Source organism: Sebastes umbrosus, chromosome 2, assembly GCF_015220745.1.
Source record: "Sebastes umbrosus isolate fSebUmb1 chromosome 2, fSebUmb1.pri, whole genome shotgun sequence".
Classification (NCBI taxonomy): Eukaryota; Metazoa; Chordata; class Actinopteri; order Perciformes; family Sebastidae; genus Sebastes; species Sebastes umbrosus.
The window spans coordinates 7,252,566-7,269,308 of record NC_051270.1 but is presented as its reverse complement, the minus strand read 5'-3'; the positions used below and the strand labels follow the sequence as shown (position 1 = coordinate 7,269,308).

General features: G+C 42.8%; 1 protein-coding gene across 1 annotated transcript in view; it reads left to right on the top strand.

Moving 5' to 3' along the window:
* adamts18 (ADAM metallopeptidase with thrombospondin type 1 motif, 18) overlaps positions 1-16,275 on the top strand; it is a 66,415-nt gene extending 50,140 nt beyond the window's left edge. The window contains exons 18-24 of the mRNA XM_037748922.1: positions 250-376; positions 5,373-5,577; positions 8,164-8,358; positions 10,874-10,944; positions 11,091-11,256; positions 13,444-13,639; positions 14,918-16,275. Of these exons, the coding sequence (XP_037604850.1) occupies positions 250-376; positions 5,373-5,577; positions 8,164-8,358; positions 10,874-10,944; positions 11,091-11,256; positions 13,444-13,639; positions 14,918-15,033 (1,076 nt within the window). The 3' untranslated portion in view covers positions 15,034-16,275. The remainder of the gene's footprint in view (positions 1-249; positions 377-5,372; positions 5,578-8,163; positions 8,359-10,873; positions 10,945-11,090; positions 11,257-13,443; positions 13,640-14,917) is intronic.
* The last annotated feature ends 468 nt before the right edge of the window (positions 16,276-16,743 follow it).

Below are 16,743 nucleotides of genomic sequence, written 5' to 3'. Positions count from 1 at the left end.
CCCCTGCTCACTTGTAGGGGATGGCTGTGTGTGTGTGTGTGTGTGTGTGTGTGTGTGTGTGTTCAGACTGTGGTCCCTGTAGCTCCACTCTCTCAAGAGGCTGCAACAGCTCGCATACAGGCACTCAGATTTAACAGAGATTTCACAAAGTTTCACAGCTACAAAATAGAACTTTTCAGATTCCCATGTTGTAGGCATGAATGCAATAACTACATCAACTCTCTCTCTCTCTCTCTCTCTCTCTTTCAGGTCGTATCTCGACCAAGGCCATCTGTCTGCAGGACCAGAAGGTTCAGGTCAACTCTACCATGTGTAATCCCAACACCAGACCGACTCTGGGCTCCCATCTCTGCAACACACAGCCCTGCCCTGCATAGTAAGTGCTGCTGCTGTGTGTGTGTGTGTGTGTGTGTGTGTGGGTCAAGGCATTTCTTCATGTACAGTTGGCTGTGGGATGTGTGGTATGTCTCTTTATGTTGCCAAATTTTCAGCAACCAAAGGCGCTGCTTTTATTACACATAGACACGTGCACACACACACACGGTGTGGTTGAGCAGTCTAGAGGTTGCCTGTGGTCCATTTGCTGTGGCCAGCCACCACTTTTGCTCAGCCTGTGTTCTTCTCCCTCCATCCTCCTCCCTTCTCTGCCCGCTCTCTAATTTTTCGTTTTTTTTTCCTCCTTTTTCCTCTTTGAGAAAACACATGAACTCCCTCCCTATCTGCTGTCTTTTTGCATCACTCGTTACTTATTCCATTGCAGTGTTTTTTTCCAGCTGTATATCCACCTGCATGTCAAGTGGATTTGAATCAGTCTGTCATGACAGAATCATGGAATTATTGATTTCCTGATGTCAGGATAACCAATACTTCGGTCCCAAGTTGATAACAAAATTCTGAAAACGTGACGGAACTCATTTTTCTATAGTACCGTAGATACCGTCAGGGCTTTCATTCACACATCTTGAGGTCCAGTGACCCCTTTTAACATGGCAATGCCTGTTTTTCCTTGACAAAATTTAGCGTAACTTTGGAGCGTTATTTAGCGTCCTTTGCTTAGGAGGTTAATTAGAAATATATACAGCATTTTGGAGAATCGATACAGTATTGCATAACATAATATTGCGATACTCATGTGTATTGATATTTTCTTACACCCTTAATATATATAATATGAACTTTGTGTCTCCCATCAGCCTCAGCCGCACTTTGTGTTTAGTGCTAATTAGCAATTGTTAGCACGCTAACACGCAAAAACTAACATGTGAACATGGTAAACAGTTTACATGCTAAAGATCAGCTTGTTATCATCGTCATTGTGAGCATGTGTGCGTGCTAACATTAGCATGTAGCTCAAAGCACTGTGCTGAGCCGAAGTATAGCCTTCCAGAGCTGCTAGCATATAGGCTCTTAGTCATGTTTTTAAACGCCTAGAACTTTTACAGAGTTCGGTCCTGGCAACGGACCTGTCAGAGACATCTTATTCCAGTCTAACCAAATGGTTTTTGTTGTGTATTAAATACAGGAGGATGTTTCTGGAATGGGCGTTTAACATTAGAGAACACTTTAGAATAAGAAAGAGAGACATAGGAGAGAGGGAGGGAGACATCAAAGCCAGCTCTGAGGGATTGTTGCTTTCAGTGCATATCATCCCTCTCAAAAATCCTCAGCCCGGAGCATCCTGTCTTTCTCTTTGGCAAAATCATGCCAACGTTTTATCTCCGTTGTTGTCTAGACATCGTGCTTAATGGCATGCATTTTTAAAGGAGACTGTGCGTTCTGGGAGCAGTGCAGGAACCCGGCTAAAGTGCAGCGGAGTAACAAGTTGAAACGGGACTGAATAAATGGCCTCTCTCCTATGTAGGCCTTTGGCTGAGGGAACTGGAGCTAGCTTGATTTACAGCGCTGCTCCAAAGAACAGGCAGGGAACCGTGTCTTGGGTTCAGAGAGAGTACACACACACACACACACACACACACACACACACACACACACAGGGCGGCATGCACAGTTGCTTTTCATATGCACACACATTTTCCGAACTGTATGACGCTAAAATAATGTGTTTCGGATCCAAACCGTGATGTAAAAATAGAGCCGCTTGTGATGTTAACGATGTTGTCATTTTGGCCACCATTAGCCATGCCACAACAAGTCCAGACTGAACTTTCTCCTGTGTCAGGGGTTGAACAAGCCAGACAGCTATCGGTTACACTTCCAACATACAGCCTCTGTTTCTCGCTAAGTTTCCCACCACCCGAGAGGGCATTTCCTGCCCCTAATCTTGGGCATACCATTTCTCTTATCTCGGCGAAAGGTATTAAACAGCCTTGTTGCGTGTGTCCCGGCCTCCCCCTTTCCCTTTTGTTCGAGTGAGGAAAATGGTATAGCCCAGATAAATAACACCAGTGTGGTTGTCCATTCAGGAAAATAAAGCATTGTTCGACACCCATGGATCTTATTATACAGTAGCTGACACCGTTTCTCAGCTGGTTGTGTGTACGGGCCAATTTATGGGCGCTGCACAGGAAGGAGAGTGGAGTTGAGTGAGCAGCATGAAAGCTTTAATGACTGCATTAAGACCTCCAGGATGTACGGGCGCGCATTCAAGAGCCCAGCAGAGAAAAGAAAAATTGACAACGAGGTGGGATGCGTGTGCGCTCTGTGTGAGTGTGTGTATGTGTGTGTGTGTCTGACAGGAGGGGGAATGTAAAAGTGCCTGCTTATCTCTGCAGTGTGTATCTCGGGTGCTGACAGGCCTATCCATGTTTTATTGTGCAGAGACGGCAGGATTCCCACGGGGCCCGGCCAGTCTAGCCATGCAGAGCCAGTCAAACTCCCCCCCCTCCTCCCCACACACACCCTCACCCCTTCACTCCCCATCTACCCCCTTTTTGCTTAAACCTTCACTCCCCATACTGCTGTTAGTCTGTCAGGCAAAAACTGGGATTCTCTGCAGTGGTGTAGCAGCAGTTTCTGAACATTAAAGAGGCATGCAAGGAGAATTTTAAAAAGCCAGTTCAATCTTCCAGCCCAGTGTGCTCATATTTCATAGATTTTCTTAGAAGTCATGTCTTTTTTTTTCACAGCCCCGTCCCCACCTCCTTCTACTTTACCTTCCTCTGTAGTTCCACCTCTGCTGTTTAAAGTTATTTTGCTCTCTTCTCTTGGCAGAGGCCATCTGTAGAGTCACTTAGCACAGGCTGGGGATTTCTCTGTGCATCACGCAGCGGCGTACGTAGAAAGATCAAAGTGAGACATGTATCTGTGCCAGAGAAGATGTGCAGGAAAACATGCACAAGATACTGAACCAGGTCCTGTGTTTATCAAACTTTGTAAGAATTACACTGAACGTGCTTTCATTTTAAAAAGAAAAGCATAAAAAAACGAATGTAATATTCTATCAAATATGTGTTTGGAGCTCAAAAGAAATTTGATAAATAGCTTTTATTCTCAATTTAGCATTTAAGTATCCCAGTAAGCCATGGCAGTGTGCCAGTCTTTCCCGCTCTGACTCGTCTTCAGTGAAAAGGGTTTATTGGAGAACGCTTATGTCCAGAGAAACTTTTGCTACAGCAATTACCAAAAAACCAACATTGTTAACAAGGACTAAAAGAAAGGAATTCAAAAGTCAGAGCTTGTTGGATCCATTGAATGACCATACTGGAGTGAAATGCTGAGAAATGTAAAAAAAAAAATACAAGGACAAAGATGGAAGGGATGTTTATACAAGCAAAATGAGTAGAAACGGGAAATGTCCAAGTACACCAAACCACACGATTATAAAAATGTATAAAACTGTGTTTAAAAAAAATCTTTGTTTAGAGTCCTGTTAATATGAGTATACTGTTGCAACCTGTTTGGCAGTGTATAATTAAGCTGGAAACTTAACTCAAACTGAATATTAGGTTAAGAATACATGTTCATTCATCGGTGGTAACTGGTGTGCAGCCACACAAGTGCTAAAAATGCATGGGTGAGCTTCTCAGAACCTCCCCTGCAGTATTGCACTCTGCTACCTCAAAACATGTCAGTTATTGAAACATTTCAGAGATCCAAATTACAGCTAGGTCAGTGGTGGTTTGCAGCGAAGCGGAGTGGCACTTAAAGCCACTTTTCCCCAATGATATATTGTTATTTATAAGCCAGGCAAAACACAGGAGGAAAAATAAAAAAAGCAAACAGTCCCCAAAAATCCCAAACCGATGCTTTCTGGTCCCAATGGTTCACATCTCTCCTGTTTCCAAATTGCAGTTCAGTCCCGCTGCTTCATTTCTCTGTGGCGTTTGAGAGAGAATGAAAGCATTTTTTCTTCCCCCTGGAGCAGGTCGGCGGCGTGGAGGAATGGTCTTTGCGGTAGCACGTCGTCTCAGAACTGGACTGAGCCATCTGCCCATCTCTCCATCTCCCTCTTTCGAAGCCTGTGGTTGTCAGACCACTCATTTGCTGTAATCTCCCCCTTCAGCCTCGATGTCAGGACAGAAGCTATTTTAGAAGCAGCAGTAGGCTTTCATCAGTGGCAAAGCAGGATTTCAAAGAGAGAGAGAGAGAGGACAGGAGAGGCAAAAAAGATTGGAAATAAAATGATGGGAGGAGAGGGGACAGGTGAGAAGAGACCTGAAGTGAGAAGATAGAAAGTGGAATGAAAAAAAAAAGTGTGGGATTGTAGTTCCCATCTGTCCGCAGCTTTATTGTATGCTGTATATTGCGGTTGGCCTTGGGAGACCTGGGGAAGCTGTTATGGAGGGTTGTATATACAATATGGTCGTCGTGTTTACTTTCAGATCCGAGAGAGATGGATATGGAATATATATTTCGGCCTGTGTATTTTCTTTGTCTGTCCTTAACTACCAATTTGTGCACTGACAAAGATCAATGTGTGAAAACATTGTGAGTATTTTAAAAGCAGCAGGTCTGGGTTTTCATGAATCATAACTTTTAAGAAAAGCAAGGAAAACCCAGCTTGTTCACCAGTTGGAGTTTTTAACCGCCTAATAATAAGTGGGTTTCCGAAGTCTTTGGTAAGATAGTACGCACTGGTAATTTAGGGTGAAATGGTGTTTTTCTGTGTGTGAGTGTATATGTGTGTGTGTGTGTGTGTGTGTGTGTGTTTGGGCCCAAAATACATACAGTTGATTAGGGTTTGAACCTGTGGTTTACTGTCCTGATTAGGAGCTGCGTCATGTGGTTGGCATCCTGATGTCAGAGGCTGAATTTAGCTCCTTATAATGAGTGTGTGGTAAATGTACGCATGTACTATTAAGCCTATACCCAATCACCACAGGTTTATCCTCAATACTATCATTCACTGATGACTGTTGTATTTTCATTGGGTGTCCCCCCTCACCGTTTCCCTCTTGGTGTCCCCCTCACAGTTGGGCGACAGGAGACTGGGGTCAATGCAGTCGCTCGTGTGGAGGAGGTCAGCAGACCAGGACGCTGCGCTGCCTGAGGAAGGTGACGTACCAGAGGGAGGAGGTGGCGGTGCACTCTCTCTGCCCCGTCATCTCTCCGGCCCAGGTCCAGCCCTGCCACATCCAGGCCTGCCCGCCCGAGTGGAGCACCGGATCCTGGTCACAGGTGGATTTGGGAAATCTTTTTAGCCACGCTAGCGACATGCCTAAAACCTATCAAGTGAAATATATACATATCTTCCAGATGGAGTTACACAACATTTGGTACCGACCTTCACCTCCTTCCTCTTTCACAGAAGACATTTTTTATCTTGTCATAGTAGGAAAAGCACAGGTGTTACATTATCAATGGCTTTGTTTCATTCAAGTGTCCCACGTCCATGACAGCATGACAGCATGACAGCAATCATCTAGGCACAATACCAGGACCCTGAAACTGAAGCAGCTGAATGGAATTCAGCATTATTAATTTTTTATTATTTACACACCTGTGCTTTTCCGTGACATGTGAAAAAGACCTGAAGTTACTTTTATACTCGCTATTCAAGCATAAAAAAGTAGAGTAAAGTTCTGACGGTAAGTTTAAAAGGAAAACATATTTTAATCCTGATGATGATACTCTCTCCGTCTCTTCTTAGTTTGTTGTTTTTTGCTATCAGGGTTTACAGGTTACAGTATGTGTGCCAACTGTCATAATGAATTTGTCGGCTAAAAGTGATGTAAAGCATCGCCAACTTCAGGTTAAAACACACATACATGTTTAGACATCTGCATGACAGAAACACGTCTGTGCCTGACAGAACACACACGCACACACACACACACACACACACACACACACACACACACACACACACACTCTGAGTTTCCTATGCAAGCTGTCAGATGTTTCACTCATACTAAAACAAACGCTCTGCTGCCCTCTGTTGGACATGTGAAGAACACTGAAAACAAACCACAAAACATAATAGTGAGCCACTTGTCAGGACTATTCAGTTTTTATCCTCAGATATCTGCATTTTTTTAAACTGCTAGTTGTTGAAACACTTTCTTAGTCTTATATTTTCATTGCAATCTCGAAGGATCATTTTCTCTTCTACCCTTCTCCTTCTTGTCTAAAATTTGGGAAATTGAATTTCAACAGTTGAATCAGAATGAACGCCACACAAGAGTGATCATAAGTGATCAATGTCTTGTTTGCTATCAAAACCCTCTTGTAAGATTTTGATTCGCAGGATTGTGTTAATTTATTTGCCTGCGGATATTATATGCCTAGGGCTTTTATTGTGAAAGGTAAGAACGAAGAAGTGGATCTGGTCTGTGCTGCTTTTGTCAAGGTGGAAAGGAGTAATGAAGTTTGCTGCCCAGGTTCGGACTACAGAGTCTCTGTGTTGTTGTTTTATAAATATAGACACCACTCAACCCGTTCCGCACAACGCCATTGGTTGATGCCTATATTCGCGGTGCGAAAGCTCAGAAAATCAACCTTGTTCCGGAAAACAGATCATGTTGCTTTTTCACCGCGTAATATTCATGTTCTGTGTGAAAGTACTCTGAACCAAAACAGTTTGAAAAAATATATTGACGTGCGATTAAAAAAGAAACGCTCCCGCAAGGCCTTTAGTTTCGCTCAATTTCTGATTGCCTATGTGATCATGATCATGGTATTTGACCCCATAGACACTCAACATAAAATTGAAACTGTAAAATTACACAAAACGACTGCATCCCTTTAACCAAATCTCATACATTTAAGCTATTCTATGAGATGTTCTTTAGTAACAAATGTAGTAACTAATAGTATGTATTCATTTTCAATTCACTGAGCCTCTCCTGAAACAATGTTGATCTCCCCTGGGGAGGCCCGCATCCCACTTTGAAAACCTTTAATCCTATGACTATTAACCAAGTATGACTTGAAGGTTTTATTCGGTTCCTCTGCAACAACAGTGCATCAAACACTAGTAGACAGGGCTTTTATTTGCTCACTGTCCTGTATACAGTATTAATAGCCTGGCAGCAGATCTGATGATTAGCTGGTGTGACCTGCACACTCAGCTGTCATTCTTCAGGACGCTGGGGTTGTGTGCCTCGACTAGTTTGTCACACCAGTCCGAGTTCAGTCGGCGGTCACGCAGAGACAAGGCCAGCCTCCCTGAACAGATCAATCGGACCTTTCAGTGACAAAAAGGACGACTGGGATGTGTGTTCGTGCGTGGTCGTGTACACAGATGTGTATGTGTCTTTTGTCTCATCGTAGATTAATGTAATGTTGTCACATAAACGGCCCCGACGGCTGTGGTTGTCAGTCCCAGCGGAGCAGTTTGACTCTTTTGTCCACCTCTGCATTTCAGTCGGACTTTACCGCAGCGCTGTCTGCTGCTGGTGGATACTTTGATGGGTTGGGGTCACATTCATCTGCGAGTTATTGGTTTATTGTATTTAATGTTAGGCCATAATGGGCTGTCATCAAACCGGTGACCTTCTGTTTGCTCGTGCACCATGTGGTGAATTACAAATGCTTTTACTGTGTCCGCGCCAAGGATTTAACCTCTGTTCGACGTGATGAAAGCTGAAGGTTAAAGAAAGTACAAGGCTAAGTTACAGCGCATGTGTGTATGATTTAATACGTGTACGGTCATTAAACCTTTATCTATCGAATCACTAATTCGAATCATAACTCCCGAGGACAAAGTCATCTGTGCTTTTGACTTTTTGTGACTTCTTTTACTTCCTTCTTGTCCGCTCACAGTGCTCCAAGACGTGCGGCCGTGGACTGAGGAAGCGGAGCGTGTTCTGCCGCAGCACTGATCCCGGGGCCAAAGCGGTGGTGGTGCCCGACAGCATGTGCAGACAGCACCACAAACCCAAAGCCCAAGAGACCTGCGTCCTGCGGCGCTGCCCCAAGAACGAAAGGCTGCTGTGGATCCCTACTCCTTGGGGAGAGGTAGGGAAAAAGAGACATGAAGCTCAGGGAGCAGTAGCGACAGAAGTGAAATGTCTTCAGAAAGGTTAATAATGGTGAGGGAAAAATCCCCCCCTAAAACATTTGAAATCTGTTAGAGGAAACAAACAGCTTTTGATGATGCACCCTGCTCTGTGGGTCCATTTCGTTGCTGGTGTTGTTTGTCTCTCTCTGAAAACACTTCCAGCACAGCTATTTGCTATTTGCAGCCTTACTGTATGAAACATAAGGGGTACACATCAAGCTTTGATGTGAGTCCTTCAGAATTAAGAAAACAAAGGCGTCTTACTGGTGATCTCAGTATTGAGAAATATTTAACAATCATACAGGGAGAAATCCATCACAGATCAGAGAAAGCCGTTTCACAGCCAGCAGCTTCAATAGATCAGAGTGTCATGCAGCATCAAGACTCCCGCTTCATGTGGACTGGAAAAACTATCAGCACTGCTCAACAGCACATCCCTTCACTGAGCTCGAAAAGCTTTAAAGGAAGAGGATGAACTGGACTGGAAGTAGAGGGGGAAAAAAGGAAAGACTAAAAATAAATAATAGAAAAAAAAATTACAGTACGTTTTTTCACAAAATAACTTGTGGAATAAAAATAATTGAAACTGAGTTTCAAGCTCTCTGTGTCAAAGTGTCCGACCTCGTTGCAACAAATGCAAGATGGAAAAGCGTTGCACAGATTAAAGCAGTTAATGCTAAAACAAGTGGTCAATTTAACCACTACTTGATTAATTCATCAAGCAAAAAGTCTGAAATGTGAGGATTTTCTTCTTGTTTTTTAAACTGATTGACTGATTAAATATTAAGGTTTTTACTGTCTTCAAACTAGGGCTGTCAAAGTTAACGCGATAATAGCCGTTAACGCAAATTTGTTTTAATGCCACTAATTTCTTTAACGCATTAACGCAACTTGCGATTTTTTAGGTTGTAGCGGGCTCAGTTTTAAAGCTAGAAGTGAAGGCATCACGGAAACATCATATGAAACTAGGAAAGTACAAACTGGCATGGCCATTTTCAAAGGGGTCCCTTGACCTCTGACCTCAAGATATGTGAATGAAAATGGGTTCTCTGGGTACCCACGAGTCTCCCCTTTACAGACATGCCCACTTTATGATAATCACATGCAGTTTGGGGCAAGTCATAGTCAAGTCAGCACACTGACAGCTGTTGTTGCATGTTGGGCTGCAGTTTGCCATGTTATGATTTGAGCATATTTTTTATGCTAAATGCAGAACCGGTGAGGGTTTCTGGACAAAATCATCATTTTGTGTTAATTGATTTCCAATAATAAATATATAGGCCTACATACATTTGCATAAAGCAAGCACATTTGCCCACTTCCATGTTGATAAGAGTATTAGATACTTGACAAATCTCTCTTTAAGGTACATTTTGAACAGATACAATATGTGCAATTAATCGTGATAAACTTTGGACAAACTTTGGACAAAATTTACAAAATATTTTAATCGATTGACAGCCTTACTTCAAATTATTCGAAGATGTCATCTTGAGCTCTTAGAAATCAAGATACTTTTATGTACGTCGGCGTATTGATGCTGCCACCATGACCAAAAAATATTTGTAACGTGAAAAGTTTCTTGTCTTTACCAGATCCTTTTCTTTTTCCTTAATTAATAAACAATAAGTAAAAAACAAGGAAATATGTCACTATAACAGAAAAAGCCAGGGTGTCTTTAACCCTCATAGAGAGGATACAGGTCAATCTGCTTTGCTCAGCAATCTTGCCAGTTTACTCCTGGGATTATGAAGGCTTCCTTGCTAACAAATTATGATGTTAGATCATATACTCCATCAAGGATTTGCTTACAATTTCCAAGACATGCTGACTCTCTCCGAAAGATAATCAACATCCTTGAAACAACAGGGAGGTGTTACATAAATATTTTGAATTATTACTTTTATATCTGGAATTTCAATCTTTGTTTTTACGAATCTGTATTTCTGTAAGTATTTGACGGCCTCGTCATGTTGGCCACTAATCATCACTTCAGATAGCATATTCTTTTAAGTGTTCGTGCCAAAGACTTGTGAACTTTTACCTGCCTCGCTGCTGTAAATTCTTCTTTGTTCTCATTTATGTTAAGCGAGTAGTTTGAGTGAGAGCGAGGCCACTCAGCTATATGCTGAATAGTTCATGTTGCTGAATATGGAATGTAAAAGGTCAGCGCCAGGGTTAGCTTTGCAGCACAAGACTAGCAAGATAAAAGATACTTAGCTCCCACAATGGTGGTTTGGAATTTGACAAAGAGCCAGACACACACACTCGCATGCATACATACAGTATACACTGCTCTGCTCATCACATGAAATGACTGAAAAATACTAGAGCACTTCGTATTTTGGCTCTATTACTACAACGATAAGTGACCTTGTGGTGTCTGCTGCTATGGGAACCGGCCGCAATACACGCACACACTCACAGAGTTCATTTTGTAAAATTGTCCCTCCTGCCTGCTCTCTGTTTCAGTGCTCCAGGTCTTGTGGCTCGGGCATCCAGAAGAGAGAGCTTCGCTGCAGGGAGAGAGACTCACAGGGAGGGTATGTTGCCTTCAACTGCACACCAATACAGATACTTTACACCCCACTGTGTCATCTGTGTATCCTCTGAGTCTGAATGTTTTTCGAAATTGAAAGCTCTGTAGGTAAAGTCATTTTCATCCGACAACCTGTCCTCTGCCTTACAGGTATGTGGAGTTCCCCGTACGGAGGTGCAGGAATATGGCCAAACCTTTGGTGGATCTCCAGCAGGGCTGCAACCGAGGCCCGTGCCCAGAGCCCCCTCGGGTCGTCCCTGGCAGAACCAGCCCCAGCGCTGTGGTCTTAGGCTGGTACTCCTCTCCCTGGCAACAGGTACATTTGCTCAGGCTTTGATCCTAATCTGTCTTCATGAGAGACTTTTAGTGCTACGTTTAGTGTTCCAGCTGACCGTCTTCCAATTTGGAGCTTTTCTCCCACACGAGGCACAATTGCGAAGCACTTCTACACGGATATTTGGTCGAAAATTGAATCCCGGGACATGTAACGCATGACTGGATGCTCAAACTAGAATTTGTCATCATAGCCGTGTCAACACTTAGATCTTACCTCAGTTACCTGCACGGGGAGAAGAAGTAGAGTTGCTGATTTTATCGGTGTTTGGGAGGATGTTGGTGTTTGTGTGTATTTTTTCTAGCTTATATTGGTACTTTGACAAAAAAAAATCTTACCTCAAGGTCCACTTGCTACCTTATTCTACCTTATATAGTTAGATGAAGTGAACTTAAGATAGAGATATACTGTATATACATACATATTATTTTTGTCCTCCTACTAACTGTCTTAGTCCTGGCTATAGTTGTCATCCTAGAGAACACACAAACAGCAATACATACACCATTAAAGGAACTATTTGTAACTTTCAGAAATGATTGTTAACAGCGCCACCTGTGACCGTTAAGTCAACGAAAGTCAGCGTCGGGCTCGCTCTTGCTCGCTCTACATAGACATGAACGAGCATCGCTCAAAACAGTGAGGCGACACACATCAGCTTAAACCACAATATCACTCTATATTTCAGCTGCTTGGCAGTAATGTTAGCTGACCAGACGGAGGTCTCTCCATGAATCTCTGCTGATTCTAGTGTTTGCTTTTGCTGCCTCAGCCTCCGGAGCTGAAGCAGGAAAAGCGGGTCGGTGCCGGGACTGAAGCAGGAAGAGAAACGTTATTGTCTCCCGACTGCGCCCGCAGGGAGACACCGACACCCGGAGGAGAGACCTTCGTCTGGTCAGCTAACATTACTGCCAAGTAATGAAATATAGAGCAGGTAAAATATAGAGTGATATTGTGGTTTTAGCTGACATGTGTCGCCTCACTGTGTTGAGCGATGATCGTTCATGTCTATTTAGAGCGAGCAAGCGCGAGCCCGACGCTGACTTTCGTTGATTTAACGGCCACAGGTTTCACTGTTAACAAGCATTTCTGAAAGTTACAAATAGTCCCTTTAATGTGGCAATATCGACAGTCAATGACTAGAAATGAGAAACTTTTGTCTACCACTGTCTCATATCAAGGACCAATTGTTTTGAAAATTACAAATTTCAAATAGTTATGTGCAAGAATTGAAAGCTTGACAGGCATAGCAACAGTAACTAAGGGGGACGGGGCTTATAGACTGGCCAATTGAAAACAAAATCGGAAAAAAAGTGTGATCACAATGTGACTGTAGAAGTAAATTGTTCAAAATGAGGTCAGGAAGTAGTGGGAAGTGGGTGTAATGCTCTGCTGTCAATACCATCAGCTTTCTTCAAAAGTAGTAAAAACATCCCGTTGTGTGTTCGCTTGCTTCTAAACTAACAAATCTACTGAAAAAGGCTTCGTCAGATTCACAACCTTTACTTTTCCACCTCCACCGTCTCTCACATTGATTTTTGTTTACCGGGACCCTTTCTCTGGGAGGCCCCGTCATGATGAGGAAGGGCCAAAACAATCAATAAATACAAGATATACGACTACGAGTGGCTCTTTGTGTTCTAATATCTATGTTTCCCCAAAAAACCTCAGAGGCAGACTGTGCAGTGTAGGTGGTGCTAGTTCACAGGCATAGCATAGTTGTTGTGTGTGGAATCGGCCTCAGATGTAACCCAAAAGCTCCACTCTTGATGCAGTCTATTGGGGCAGGTTGTGTATGTTATGTCATCTATTATGCAAAAAGTCTTGAGGGCAACCTCTTATAGCACAGTGTCGTATTCTGCTTGATCTGGAGCTTGTGATCCCTGTATGTTTCCACCAGAGGAGATATCTCCTGACAGCCCGCTGGAGGGCAAGTACATGCTGGATGGGATGTTTGTTTTCTTCATCTGTTCTTTGTCTCTGCATAGACTCTTCCTGCATCCCTCTTCTGCTCCTTTCATAACGATTCCTCTTTCTCTGTGCGCCTCGACGCTTCATCTCCTTCTCCTATTTATATCCCTGTGTGTCTCTCTCTCATGTCTCTCCTTCTCTCTCTGCCCTCCTATTTGTTTCTGTCTCTCTGCTGGTGCTCTCCTATCTCTGTCTCAGTGCTCCGTGTCCTGTGGCGGTGGAGTCCAGACTCGGTCCATCCAGTGTCTCCGGCAAGGTCGCCCCGCAGCTGGCTGCCTTCCCCACCAGAGGCCTGTCACTTCTAGGGCATGTAACACACACTTCTGCTCTGCTGCTCCCCCGGCTCCGGCGCAACGGCCCGGCCGGGTCACAGCTGCTGGAACAACACTGAAAGGTAAAGTCCTCTGAGGGGAAAAGACAGATTCATCTAGTTTCATTTCCTTATAACTATGAAATTGCAGTGGTATGTGGAGTTTGCATTCTCTGTTTTTAGGTGTGTTTTCTGCTCTTTTTGATGAATTCGTCCTACTGTATAGTCCAGTGACAAGTGACATGTAAATTGTCCGTCTGTACAGTAGCTGTGAACAACAGCCTCCTTATTTTTAGCCCTGAATACCCACAAAACTGATGACATTCCCATCATCCTCTGCTGTACTTTGTGTTTAGTGACAATTTGCTACAGGCTAAACTAAGATGTTGAACATGATAAACATTATATACCTGCTAAAAATCAAGAGAGATTAGCATTTAGCTCAAAATACTGCTGCTAAGTACAGCCTCACAGAGCTGCTAGCATCGCTGTAGACTCTAGTTTTGTTTTATATTTGATTGAACTATAGTTTTGAAATGATTAGTTGATTATTTCATCAAAATACAAATATATATCTATATAAAATATAATAAGAAATCATCTTCCATAACTTTAATCAAGTAAAAATTCTAGTTCCGGCTTCTTCAATTTGCTGCTTTTTTTCTACATCATCGTAAATGGAATATCTTTGGGTTCTTGGCTCGGTCGATGCCTATTTTTCTTGATTTTCTGACTATTTCTGGACAACAAATATAGTTGAAAAACAATCCACAGGTTAACCAATAGATGTAATCATGAGTTGCAGGCAGGGCTGGGCAATATGACCATATATATCATCAAAACGATATAAAAATGTCTATTGTATATACTTTTCTGTATTGTTTCCATCACGATATAGGCTTCTTTTTTCTCTATAATTTCACTTAAAACTGTTGTTGATGTTCATTTTGCACTAAAGTTCTCAATTAAATGAGAAAATACTCAGTACTTTGTAGTTTCTCAGTACATATGGCCCATCCCTAGTTGATGTGTGACAAATAAAAGTTAAGCTGGTCTCAACTTTTTTCAGCGCTCCAATGACGCGGTGACGCATCAACCAATCATATGTTTTTGTTTCACAATTTCCGGTCCCCTTCTCTCCATAGTTCCTGTTCCGTTCTGTCTAAAAAATGGAAGAAAAACTTGCTTGCCAGTTCCCAGTGCTATTTAACAACATAACTGCGTCAACGAGCGCTTGACCAACACTTCACCGGCGACTCTGCTGGTCGCACTTGGCCGTTTTGTAGTTTTGTCACCCGTAGTGTGAACATAGCATTTATTTGAACTGCTGCTAAAAATGTGCCTTACTTGTTTTCTCTGCAGATGAACACTGCGTGGACCATTTCAGCTGGTGCCACTTGGTTCCCCAGCACGGCGTTTGTAACCACAAGTTCTACGGACAGCAGTGCTGCAAGTCCTGCTCCAGCAAGAGGCAATAGAGCTGGGGGATACAACTCCACAGAGGCCATTTTGGTGGCGATTACTCACAACACACAGAACTGTGCTTGACACGTGTGTGTTTTCTTCCTGGAGTACTTGACTAATGAATATCGAAAAGAAGTACAAGAGAGAAACCGTGGACTCTTTTGGTTAAAGAAGGCAGTGTGGCTGTGTCATCTGCCAAAGCGCTAAAGTCATCACGTCATCGATCACACAGTAACTGGAAAGACAATGCAAATTACAGAGGACTTGTTGATGTAATATATATATGTTGTCATTCTGTTGAGTGTTTTCCCTTTGAAACCTCTAAAGCTACAAACCATCAAAGGAACAGGAAAAGGACTTTAGCGTTTGTAGCTTGCTTATGTGTTGTATTTTTAAAGGCGTCTGGTTTCATACGCCTTTGTTTAAGTTATTATGGTTCGTAATATATGATTTTACATTTTGTCAGGTGTACAGTGGATCTGTGACATGTTATTTTGTTTGGATATACCATAGGATTGTGCCAGTCACCCCTTGGATCCACGTTATGAGATTTTATATGAGGCATTAGTAGTCAATGGTCAGATGCCTTCTGCACTTCCTCCTTCACACACTCTCCGCTTGTTTATGTTTACTGCTGCTGAATCGTTTCGGAACAAGCTGGAACACATTTTTCCTGTGCATTCCCCGTCAACGCTATAAAAACATGCCTATCTGTGTACGTAAAGTATTTTTATCCAGTCACGTTGTAAGTGGTCGCTCTCCTGTACAGTTATGGTAATACAACTTGATCATCTATCTGTCTTTTTCTTTTCTTTCCTGCATTCTCTCGATCGATTACAGCCACAATGAGGGGAATAATGCGCTGCATTGTCTGCGGGCATGGAGCAGAGGAGAGTAGGGTGAAGAGGGAGAGAAGAGGATGATTGCAGGAGGGTGAGCGTGGGTGCAGTCTACATAGCATGAGCTTTTGCTTTTGTTAAGAGAGAACAGTGTAGGTGTGTTCTCCACAATGGTCTGGTGGAAATGCAGCTCTGATGTGGCAAAGGTTTGGCTGGAGGCCTTCAGAGGAGTGATGACACGGTCACATTCGGTTTGGTATTAATCAGCCACCACTTGTAATATCTGACCTCACAGAACAGCTAAAAATGTCTAGAAGGCTTTATTTGACTCATAAACACACGTGTGTGTGTCCTTTTCACATTGATCGTCATAATAAATCAAGAGATAATTTGAGATTATTCTTCAAGTTCCACGCATCCATAAGCATCCTCCTTTTGTACCATGTCGATCTCTCCCAGTAAGCTTTGAAACAGCGGTCTGAAGATCGAAAGGCGTCTAGATATCTAAAACACTTAGCTAAATTTACATTTTTTACTGTCTGACTGTGTTTCAATGTGAAGCAGTTCCTAACAATATGATGAAATTTAGTCACTGAAATGCTGTTGAAACAGCTGTTAAATCAGCCCAGTCGCAGGAAAGAAATGTTGGCATTGAACGTTTCTGCAAACCACAGATAGGTTGAATGTCAATGTTTTTGCATTCGGCCAGAGCAAGTGATGTAGTATATACAGTATACTGTATGATGTATATATATATAGAGCGACTGATTAACATCACGTGGTGTAATAATAAGTATAGAAAGCAACAAAGTCCAATATAGGTGGTGGATGGGTCAAACAAACAAAGGACTTTCACCCAGGAGGCCTGCTGTTTGTGTCCCATGT